The following is a 12,062-nucleotide window of genomic DNA, read 5'->3' as shown; positions in this document are numbered from 1 at the left end:
GGCAAAAGCCTTACAGGCTGTGGCAAGCTCATTCATCTCCCCATTCAGAGAGCTGCAGTCCTTAGTCTGAATGCTGTCATGGAGGATAAGGTTGTCAGCGGCTTCTAGCCACGATGGTTCAGTTCTGCCTCTGTGATTGGAGGCAGCGTGTCTTTGAATGCTATCTGCTTGGAATCCCCAGTGGGGAGAGTGCTGTTGTGCTTGGGTTTCTGCTTTGAGGCTTCCCATAATAATCTGATTGGCCACTGTGAGAACAGAATGCTGCCTTTGGCCTGATCCAGTCTTAAGTTGTTAAGGTTAGGGGGGGTTAGAGCTTGCCCCTCCTCTTCCTGTTCTGCCATTTTATGGTGTTCTCTGCTATTCCAGATGAGCCGACGAGCCCCAGCATCGACCTGAAGGCAAAGCACATCCCCGCCTCCTCTGTCGTCTCAAGCGCCATGAATTCCGCCCCTGTGCTCTCCGCCAGCCCTTCCTCGCCCACTTTCACCTTCGCCATCAACCGCCATTATTCCCAGGATTGCAGTAAGTACCTTTCCAACGCTGCTGCCTTCTGGCTCCGAACCTCTTCCTATTGGGGCTAGAAATTGCAGGCAAAAGGAACATGCAGATTTCCCTTTTACAGAATTAGACCATCAGTCAGTCTCACACAGTACAGTGGTACCTGTGGTTGCGAAAGGGATCCGTTCTGGAGGCCCATTCACAACATGAGCAGAACGCAACCCGCATCTGTGTTTCTGTGTGTGTCGCGATTCACCGCTTCTGCGCATGCGCGTGAGGTCATTTTGCGCATCTGCGCATGCGCGAGCGGCGAAACCCGGAAGTAACCCTTTCTGGTACTTCCGGGTCGCTGCAGGACACAACCTGAAAACGCGCAACCTGAAGGAAACGTAACATGAGGTATGACTGTACTTGTCTACCTTGACTCCTAGGATTTCGGATGAGCGTTTTCCCAGCCTGCCTGGAGATGCCAGGAATTGAACATGGGATTCTTCCTGATGCTGTTCATGTGCTCTACCACTGAGATATGCCCTTCTCAAAACGTTAGCAAGCCTGCCTGAAACTCTTGCCTAGAGAAGGGAGCCCCCACCTATTGTCAGATTCAATTGTTTGGGTTGTTTTAAAGACCAAACGTAACTTTCACATTTAGCAGAAATTCTATAAGGAGGATTTATCAGTTTCAAACCTTTTGGAACTTTGCATTCAAAATTAGTAATGTTGTTTTGAAAGCCACGTTTCATTTTGAATTCTGGTTCATGAATTTTAAGGCAAGGATGATAAGTACCAGTTTGCTCAGTTTTAATACCGGGGGAAAGAGTTCCGTTCCCAAACACGTCCACCAAGATTCTTAAACCAAACTCCAACCTTCTCATTTATGGCTGCTGTCTTCCCCCCTCCCCTTTTTTCAAATTTGGAAATATATATATTGATCGGGTGGGGGTGAGGAATTGAAAGAAAATTTTGAGTTAGGAGAATTCGCTTGAGAATTGTTCTGCCCAACAGCTATGGTGCAAGAAAGGTGGGGGTGGGGTAGTGCAGAGAGAGGCAATGGTATGTTTTATAATAAATTCCACTGAAGCTGAATCATGAGATGACGGGGAAAAGAGAGTTTGAAAGCCAAGTCTTTAAGCCTTAGACTTCTAAGGCAGTAGCTCTCAAACTGTGTGCTCTGAGGGAACTGCTAGTATGATGCTGGACCTGTCAGTGGTGGTGAAATTAAATAATGAAGGGCTCCCACGAGCCTAAATTACTCACCCTGGGAAGAGGCTGCCTACCATGTCTGTGTGATCCACTGCTCTGGCCTTTCCTGCTTGTAGGCAGGAAGTACATTCAGGACAGGGACTCGTGCAGAGGCACAGAAGGTGGATTCCCCTGAGGACAGTCAATGTTTTCTCTTTTACATTTGAAAAGTAAACACTTTGGAGCCATAAGCATGACACAAGTCTCCTAATTCTTATTCGGGGGAGATGAAAACTTTGCCTCACAGCTACCAGATATCTGGGGGGAAACGGTCTGGGGCACAATGGTCCACAGTCTGTGTTTGCTTCTAAGAAGATACACATTTGTTGGCATGACTGTATTGATACAAACACTTCTGAATCCCAATAAGCACATAATCCGTGTAGTCAGCCTCTTGCCACTTCCAGTCTGTCCACCTTCATGGGGGAAGATAGGATAAATGCGTGCCAAAATCCCAGGTGGAACTTTGCTTTGTGCCTTTCATGCCTTTGCTCCAGACCCTGTTCAAATATGGGTGGGCTTTTGAAAAGATGAAATACAGGTGATAAATTGTAAGTGGGAGCCAAGGTAGAACATAGTTTAAATTTTTCCTGTGCATGCCATCTGTTTAACTTTCGTGCTGCGAAGGCTCAATCTCTATATATCAATATAAGATGTCTGCCTATATCTAAATCCAGATCTCAGGGTTACAGCCCAGTCTAGTGTCACACAGAAATGGGTCACAGGGTGTGGAATATACATATGGAGGTGGTGGAGCTGTGCAAATTGGAACTGGCTCAGTGTGGATTCATTTAAATCCTGTCGGGCAAACTATACAGACTATTTAATGTGAGATGCAATGGCGAGGAGGCAAAACATGTCTCCTTACCCTGGATAGCTGGAGTAGTGGGGCAAGTTTAGCCCTGACCCCAGTGTTGTCTGCAAGTGTACCCCTGCACCTTCTTCCATATAAGTGAATGGCTGCCTATGTGGGGATAATGAAACATTGAACCTGGAGATAATATGGTGGGAGCAAAAGCTGCCCGCTGCTCCCAACCACTGTTGGGCCAGGCATTGTGACCAGAAACCTCATGGCAGGGGTGAGTTGGAGGGGATCCTGGCCATATGCAGGCTCCCAACTTAACAACAGTGACAAGCACCTCCCTAGTTGCTAATATCCTCTCTAGCTCTTTAAAATGTGCATCATCTTGTTTATCTTTAGTCACGTTAGGGTGAGTCTGTGTTTGACCTAGTTTTTATAGGGAGATGTTGCTCCTTCCTACAAATCTACCCACACATGGCCAACTGAAGAGAGATCAGTTGCCAAACTCCGCCCTTGATTGAAAGTTTGCTTTTGGCTGTTCTCAGTTTCACTGTTTTCAGTTGCCCCCCTCCCCATATACAGTCAAACCTCATTCTGCGTCCACCTCCGTTTGCGTCCACTTTGGTGAACGTCTGAGGCAAATCTGGAAGTACCGGAACGGGTTACTTCTGGGTTCAGCGCATGTGCATAAGCGCTAAATCGTGCTGCGCGTGCACAGACGTGGTGCTTCGATGTGTGTCATTTCCGGGTTGCGGAGGGGCTTCCGGAACGGATTCCCACTGTAACCCGAGATTCCACTGTAGTCACATACCCTTGATGTCAGGGTGTTTCCCTCCACCAGGCATTGGGAACTGTCACTGCTGGACATTGGGTGTTGGGTGGCTTGGAGATGCAACCTGCTGAACTTCCCTTGAGATGACTCAGTGGGCTTTGCTTATGCTCAGAATCACTTGACTCATTGCCACGCTTGGAGTCAGGAGCTAATTGTCATTCCTGGGCAGTTTTCCCATGCACCTGAGTGCATTTTGCCATTCCTGTACAATCTGCCTAGCCTTAACAACAACAGCACCCCTGTTGCCTTCCGCCAGTGCACTTGCTCCCTACAACAACAACAACAACAACAACAACAGCACCCCTGTTGCCTTCCGCCAATGCACTTGCTCCCTGCAGGTTCCATACCCTGGTCCTCTCTCTGCAGGCTGGTCCCTGTGGGTAACAATAAAAGAATGAACAGGGTGGTGATACAACAGGGTGTCAATTGCAGTGGTCCCTTGGGGGGCAGGTGGTTGGGCTAAATGTCCCTTTTCCAGCCCCTTCAACCTCCGCCCTTTACTTTTGCTGACCTTTGCTTACCTTCCTCCCTGCTTTGTCACAGGCAACATCAAAGCCAGTCGCCGGTCTTCCTACCTCTTAGCCATAACCACAGAACGCTCCAAGTCATGTGATGATGGTCTGAACACATTTCGGGATGAGGGGAAGCTTCTGAGGTGGGTTTGGTTCTTTGCCCCTCCCCGCCTCCCCCCAGTTCCTTGTAATTAGCTGATTTTGAGAGGGGGGTTGGTGACTATTATGCATTCTTTCTGAACTGTATTGATTTGTTTGGTATTGGCAACACATTCCAGAGGAGCAGCTGCATTATGTGGGTGGAGCCAGGCAATGCCTTCAGCCTTTCAAAGGTTTTGGCAGCAAAACCAATCTGGGGACCACCAATCTTGGTCCAACCAGCTCAGTCTTGTCTACTCCACAGTTAGCCAATCCGGTGCCCTCCAGATGTTGTTGGGCTTCAGCTGCCATCAGCATCAGCCACCGCGGTTGGCCCAGTGGTCAGGGATGGTGGGAGTCAGAGTCCGACAGCATCTGCAGGAAGCCACCTTGGCTTACCCCCATTCTGCTCCAAAGGGGCAACAGTTCTTCCAAGATTTTCCATCTCTGCAGCATGAGATCCTTCAGCTGGAGATGCCCTGAGATGTTCTGGATGTCAAGCATGTGCTCTGCCACTGAGCTTTGGCCCCTCTCCCCATGTGTTTGTATTTTGCGCAGTTATGTGCCTCTTGTCTATGTGGAATCACTGGTATTGGAACCCTTCTCCCGGGAGTTGTTATCTATGACTTACTGGTTCTGTATGCAGGACTCCCAACCTCTGGGTGATAGTGTTGGCCACAATTGTATTGTGGTGTAAGCTTCTGTACACCAGAACCCATTAAATGCATTTGATAAAATGTGTGGCTGAGTCTTAATCTTCAAAATATGTTAAGCTTTGTACCATAGAATTCTTCTTTAGTTCCCCCCCCCCACCCCGCTGCTGCCTGCCCCGGTGGCATGATGTGTGCAACTTATGCAGCATGGAGTGTGGTTTCTTCCTCTTGTGTTCTGAAATGCAGGAGATGGATTAGAGTTAGTTGCACTCTGGAGTTTGGTGTGTGTGTGTGTGTGTTATGTGCAGTGACGTGCCTGAGTGTAAGCAGGGCTCGTTTCCTTTTTAATTTGCGTAGCTCATGTCAACTGTATTGATGGTTTCTCCTTAGGAGGCTGCCGAGCCGGGTGCCAAGCCTCCGCATGCTAAGAAGCTTTTTCACTGATGGGGTAAGTATTGTGGCTCTGTGATCCTCCTTTTCTTAAAAGCAGGGAGGGGAAGTGGATCACTAGATTCTGCCTGGCTCAATCCCTCATCACACTTGTGTATTGTGACTCTAATTAAACAGAAAATAAAACTTTAAAGCACACCCACCGACTATTCCTTTCTAGTTTCCTTATCTGTTTTTTTTAAGAAGTTAAAAAAAAGTAACATTTTCTACATCTGTAGCTAGAACAGGTTCACTTCTCCTTCCCTCCCCATGCTGAAGCAATGTGCTGTCCTCCCCTGCTTCACCAGAAACATATTCTGAACATAGCTGTCAACGTTTCCCTTTTTTAAAGGGAAGTTCCCTTATTCCGAATAGGATTCCTTGCAAGAAAAGGGAAAAGTTGACAGCTATGATTCTGAACCTCTGCCTGAGCAGCACTTGCTCATTTTTGTCTGCTCAAACAATGTTTTGCCTGTGCGTAAACATTCAATCTGTTCCTTGGCCTAATTTGAGCAACAATTTACCTATACAGTGGTACCTCTAGTTGCGGACTTAATCCGTTTTGGGGGGCCATTCGCACCCCGAAAAGTCCGCAACTAGAGCACCTCTTCTGCACGTGTGCGGCGCACATCGCTTCTGCGCATGCGCGGGTGGCAAACCTGGAAGTAAACACTTCTGGGTTTCCCACCTTCATAAGCTGAAAGTACGTAACGAGAGCGGAACGCAACACGAGGTATTCAAGCTGCATTCTGGCCTCCCCTAAGACTAGGGTTTTGTTTTGTTTGTGGGTGTATTCTGCAATGTGCCATTAGTGGTAGATTTATACTGAACCGTCCACACGCCATTCTTCTTTATTAGTAGTTTTGTAATACTTCCACAATGTTATATAGTGCAACAAAAGCAGAACAACCTGGAACATTTGTGGTATGGAAAGTTATAGGATTTTTGCAGGAAGATGATTAGGAAACAAAGTAGTCTGTCAGCCCCAGGGGCAAAACAATATTGAAAGCAAGATCACGTATCACCATCCCAATACCACCATGAGCACAAATCATCGTGCATGCACAATGGAAAGCGTGTCTGGAGGGGCCTCCCTTTTCTCTCTCCTTCCCCAGTGGTTGAACAGTGGTCGCCTTCCCACCCATGGGTGCCCACCAACCTCTCGTTTGTTTCCCGTCCCCTTGCAGTCTTTGGATAGCCTGGGTACCTCTGAAGACACCCGATCGAAGCGGCATTCGACCTCGGACTTGTTGGATGTCACTTTCAGTGACGTGAGGAAAGAGGGCTGGCTCCATTACAAACAAATCCTCACAAAGAAAGGCAAGGTACGTTGTACCTTCTGGCAAGGATGGAGTAGTGTGGGTGTATGTCTTTGGTTGGGGTGGAGTGGTAGGAAATAATTCTGATATATACACTGGTAAGCACTGGCCATCACCAGTCAGGATTTTTTTTGGGGGGGGGGAATGATAGTAAACTGAATAGTCTGCTGTGTGTGTAGTATTTAAAGGGGGCTGTTGGCAATGTAGCTGGGAATCCCAACTCTTTAGTCCCAGCCAGCATGACCAATGGTCAGGGATGCTGGGAGTTGTAGTCCAGCAACAACAACTGGAGGGGCTACAGATTCCGCACCCTTGCATAAAAACATAGTTAAGCACTACAGCAGACCCACGGCTTATGCACGTTTTACTTATGCAATTGCAGCTTTGTGCAGGTGGTGGGAAAATGAAAATAAATGGAGGCAGGGAGGAGGGAAGAGTCCAATATCTTGTGTAACTTTCCCATAGCACAGCAAGCAAGGTGGAGGGCTTGAAAAGCTCTTTCTGTACCAGGTTTTCTTTCCACAGAAAATTTAGAAGCCTTCCACCTTGCTTGCTGGGTTCTGGGAAGGTCACATAAGGCATATGTTTTTATATCTGTTGGAAGCTGCTGCCCAGAGTGGCTGGGTCAACCCGGTAGGATGGGCAGGGCATTACTACTACTACTACTACTACTACTACTACTACTACTACTACTACAATTTCGGGTGGGCCCCCAAGATCTCGTGAAAACCTCCCACAGCCTTCCAGAGGCCTCGTGCAATGTTCCCAGGGGCAGTTCCTGTAGTCTTCCTGATTTCGCATGATATTGCCTTTGCATACGAGCCCCCTGAACATAACCTCCACCTCAGTTTTAAAATAATGAATCTGATAGGAGTTGAACTTTAAAAATAATAATACAGAAACAACCCAGCACTTTGGTTCCAGTGCATTACTGTAGTGTGTGGAATGCTCAATGTTTCTAGATTCCTATTCCCAAACAGATGAAAAAGAAAATTTAAAAACAGCTTTCTCTGCTAATAATGAGCGGTGCTGTCCCATCCTTTGTAACGCTCAGAAAGGGAGCTACATTGAGATTTCTGTACTATTTTACTTAACTGTGGAAGCCAGGTGACTGATAAGAAATCCATAATTGTTGGACAATCATATAAATAAGCAAACCTGCACATGTGTACTAGGTTTGGACCCTGTCCCCCAGTTTGAAAGTTTGGTGTTTCTTCTTGTAAGTAATTTCAAATAAAGGTGCAAATATAAATCTTTTACGTACTGCAACATGTTCTTGAGTTCTTGAATGCTCTTCTTGGGGGGGGGGGAGGTGGGTGAAAGTGGGATTTCACTCAGTGTTTTCTTACACTGCAGCTGGAGGAAACCTTGTTGCCATTAAAAAAACCAAAAACGCAGTGCTCATGTGTTAAATATGAGAGCGCCAAGGTTCAATCTCTTGTCTTCTCCAGGTAGGGCAGGGAAAAGACACCTGCCTGATGTGTTAGAAAGCCACTGCTAGTGCCCTGTAGATAATTTAGAATTCAACTTCCATTATCCCTGGTGATTGGCCATTCTGGATGGACTTGATGGGAGTTGTAGTCCAACATCAAATGAAGAACATCAGGTTGCGGAAGGCTGGTGTAGGCAGCACTGCACTGCGTATACCAATGGCCTGACTTGGTATAAGGAACCTTCCTATATTTAGCAAATAGGTAGCTTAGAGCAAGAGACCGGGTCTTGCCCAAGATGATGTAGGGTATGTTCACATGAGCGCCTTAAAACACAGTGATATCACCCCTACCCCCGCTGCGTTTCAAGCTGCGTTTGCACAGTGGGGTTCACATCAGAAAAGTGGGGAGGGGAAATATCTTCACCAGACACACACAACCATTTGGTTTGCTCCCCCCACCCCCACAAACTCTTGCCCATTAAGCTTTAATGTGCGCATGCGCGCTCATCTGTGCATGTGCAGTGGCTGCTAGGATACGTTCACATTTTCCGGTTTTCTAGTCTGATTGAAACTGGTTTGAGCAAAGAATAATAATGCATCAAATAGCACTGTTTGCCAAGAAACTACAGGATCGATATGGACTGTGGCTGACATCGTGTGAATATGAAATTGAAAAGTAGCAGTAGAAGTACGCTGGATGCAGAGCAAGCAGTAATGTGAACATATCCATATGGCTTGATTCCAGGCACTACTGAAGCTGAAGTGTTGCCTATCAGAATTTGGTGTCCCAATACATCTTTGCAGGAAATCTCTCTCCCTCTCTCCTTCACCTCCCCTCTGTCTTTCTCCTCCCTCAACATGCGCCCAATTCCTACTCTCGCTCTTTCTCCCTCTACAGAAAGTTGGCGGAGGCATTCGGCAGTGGAAGCGGGTCTTCGCTGTCCTACGTGCACACTCGCTCTACTTATGCAAGGACCGGCGGGAGGCTGTGGCCATTGCCCCGCCCCCAGGTGAGGAGGAGCAGCCGCCAATCAGCATCCGAGCGTGCCTGGTAGACATCTCCTACAGTGACACCAAGAGGAAGCACGTCTTCCGGCTGACGACCGCTGACTTCTGTGAATGTCTCTTTCAGGCCGAGGATCGGGATGACATGCTGGCCTGGATTAAAGTCATCAGGGAGAGTAGCAAAGCCGAGGGCGAGGTGAGAACTGCCCTTGGCTGGCTCCTGGGCCACTGGCTTTTCCAAAACACCTCTGTCGGCAGTCTCCTCTTTGCTTTCTCTCAGGTGTTTGCCCTTTTCCCCAAGGAAGAGGCCACCTGCAAATTCTCAATGGTACCTGGTCTTAGCACACACATTGCTGTGAGCATCCATGGATCTCCCATGGCATGTTGGGATCTGCACACATCTTGTGGCCTCCATCCAGAGAAGCAATATACACTTAGAAAGGGGGGTGGGGACCTGTGTCCATTACCAGAGATTTCTTTGAAAATTTCTGAGATTTCTGTCTCAGCAGCTTCTACTGCTGAAGAGGCAAGCCACCATTCTATTTAAAAAGCAGCTTGCCTCTTCGTAAATCAAAAGTGCACTAAAGAGCTCTGTCTGTGCATGCAGTTATTCTACATGAAGTTTCTTTGTATAGCAATCCCACAGCATGAACATGCACTAGTGTGAGCATGTATACGCAGCAAGGTATCTCCCTGCTCCTCTCCTGAAAGTTCCAGCAGTCCCTGAGAATTCCATGCTAGTAAAAGCTTAAGGCTTGGGAGAGCTGAAAAGTCAGTTTGGTGGTTCAGCCACAAGAGCTGCTGGAAGGCGAAAAGCCTCAGCCCACGCTTGGATCTTGGCCTGTGCATAATTCTGAATTTAGGAGGCAGAGTGTGCTCTCAATTTTATGACCATGCAATTGTTCATCTCCATACTTGGGCTTCTTGACTTTGGGAGGCACAGAAGTTGCTCTGTCCAAAAATTGGGCCTGGCTGTCTTCTGCCCCCTTTGGCTGGAGGTGATAGGAAGGATAAACCATCCATATATGCAGGGAAATAAAAGGTTCTGCCCTAATTATTATATATGCTGAACATCCCTTCACCCCTTGATTCCTGTTTGAATGTATGAGCTGTGCAGGCAATTAATTGGTTCAAACTCTGATCTGACCACTTTTTAGCCTGTCCCAGAATTTTGATGGAACTGAAAGGGGGAACTTTATTCAGCAGAGTAACAAGATACTGTTGAAACCTGTGTGGCTTTGAGCTGACAGTTAACCTTCTTTCTATATCTTTTCTCTCCCAATAATCTCCAGGACCCTGGGTTTGCAAGCCAAGCACTGATCAATAAGAAGCTAAATGATTACAGAAAAGTGAGGTAAATTTCTGACCATTCTTTCTTCTTTGCTTCTCCCCACCCCATTTTGTCAGTCTACGTCTAGCTCTTTCTAAACTGTCTGGGATGCACCACTTTAGATTGCTGTTGGGGACTCATGTGATCAAGTCTCTATACAACATCTTCCCCGTCCCCACACACATAGAAAGCAAGCTTGTGAACGAGAAGCTGGGCTTAAGACATACTAGTTTTCTAGGTGGAGGGGTTGTGGGTTTTGTGGGGTAGGGGTATACAAAGGAACATCCTATTAGATTAGACCCAATCTGTAATCAGACACAGGTTACCTCGGTCAGGCATGGCTAAACTTGGCCCTCCAGATGTTTTGGGACTACAGCTCCCATCATCCCTAGCTAACAGGACCAGTGGTCAGAGATGATGGGAATTGTAGTCCCAAAACAGCTGGAGGGACAAGTTTGGCCATGCCTGCCTCAGATAGTACTTTTGGGGCAGGTATCCCAGCCTGCTGGTTCACGCATCCTATTTCTTTCCTTGTTCCTTGTTAAGTGCAGGGTTAGGTTAAACTTAACATTTCCCAGAAAACTCTCTCACAATTATATAGCTAATTGAAGCACGTGTTACCTCACTCAAGAGGGTGCCACTTTCACTGGTTGGTGTGCAATACCTCCCCTCCTCTCCTCTTGGTTAGTTAACTTGCTGATAACAGAGTTAACCCTTAAGCTGTAAACTGAATGATCCCTACTGTTGCACTTCTTTCATGGGCATAGCCGGGGAGGGGGCACCTGCCCCCCTAAATAAATAAAAATCAATACAATTACTGAAGTAACTGAGGTTCTGCCCCCCCTAACATAAAGCCTGCCCCCCAACATAAATCTCGCTATGCCCATGCCTGCTCCACTCCTTCAAACCTGGCCGCCTAGCTGTGGACATTGGAGTCCAGTGTGGATGTCAAGTGTGTCACACTCTTAGCTTGCATTTACAACTTCCACACCCTGCTGGTTCAATAATGGCGCCTCTCATCAGTAGCCTTTTGTCTCTCCGATTGACTTGGATCAGTCTCTTTAGTCACCCCTGCAGTTTAGTGCCTTATTCTTCCCAGAAATGGATGTCTGTAGACAAGATAAAAACCAGCATCATGAGTCATTCCTGCAGCTGTGAATATTTGCTTCCATAAAATTATAGTACAGCTACAGCTTCCAGTCTGTTAATTAGGGCACTCCATGCAGAGTGATAGTAGAGTAGTCTAGCATTAGCGTAAGATACAATATGAAAGGTGAATTATGTGTACAGTAGTACCTTGGTTGTCAAACTTAATTCGTTCGGAGAGTCCGTTCGACTCCCGGAACCGATCGAAAAGCAAGGCGTGGAAGCTGCAGAAGCCATGATGGATGTTCAGCATCCAAAAAACATTCGCAAAGCAGAACACTTCGGGTTTGCAGTGTTCAGGAGCCAATTTGTTCGGGAGCCAAGCCGTTTGACAACCAAGGTATAGGTTTGCCATCATAAAAAAAGTTTTGAAAATCCTCTCTGGTTCAGTTGATGGCGAAGACCAGTGTTTTGTATGTGTGGAGGCCTTGAGTTGGTACATTGCATGTTCCTTTTCCCTTACAGCTCCTCTGGGACCAAACCAGACTCCTCCCCAAAAGGTCCTCGTGTGCCGGGGGTGAAGTCAGAATTGCAGAAGCAACTAGGAACAGGGCCACCCCGTTCCCCACGGCAGGATGCCATCACACTAAGAGGTATGAGAGCCTTGAGTGCATCTCTTTGTGAGCAACAGGGTGAGAAGACACTCTGTGTACTTTGCACCTTAATATCCAGAGGGAGCACACAAATCTGTGAATAGTGCCTAACTAATTTTTTTAATCAACAGCTT

General features: G+C 47.1%; 1 protein-coding gene across 6 annotated transcripts in view; it reads left to right on the top strand.

Moving 5' to 3' along the window:
• ARHGAP23 (Rho GTPase activating protein 23) overlaps window positions 1-12,062 on the top strand; it is a 170,181-nt gene that overhangs the window by 131,009 nt on the left and 27,110 nt on the right. For all 6 annotated transcript variants that reach the window (XM_081885547.1, XM_081885544.1, XM_081885545.1 and 3 more), the window contains 7 exons: window positions 367-522; window positions 3,915-4,026; window positions 5,065-5,122; window positions 6,291-6,428; window positions 8,753-9,055; window positions 10,152-10,213; window positions 11,801-11,928. In XM_081885547.1, coding sequence (XP_081741673.1) covers window positions 367-522; window positions 3,915-4,026; window positions 5,065-5,122; window positions 6,291-6,428; window positions 8,753-9,055; window positions 10,152-10,213; window positions 11,801-11,928 — 957 coding nt within the window. The remainder of the gene's footprint in view (window positions 1-366; window positions 523-3,914; window positions 4,027-5,064; window positions 5,123-6,290; window positions 6,429-8,752; window positions 9,056-10,151; window positions 10,214-11,800; window positions 11,929-12,062) is intronic.

The sequence above is a fragment of the Podarcis melisellensis genome (genome assembly GCF_964234715.1).
Source record: "Podarcis melisellensis genome assembly, chromosome: 13".
Taxonomy (NCBI): Eukaryota; Metazoa; Chordata; class Lepidosauria; order Squamata; family Lacertidae; genus Podarcis; species Podarcis melisellensis.
The sequence above is the reverse complement of the archived record's forward strand: the minus strand, read 5'-3'. Positions and strand labels throughout refer to the sequence as shown.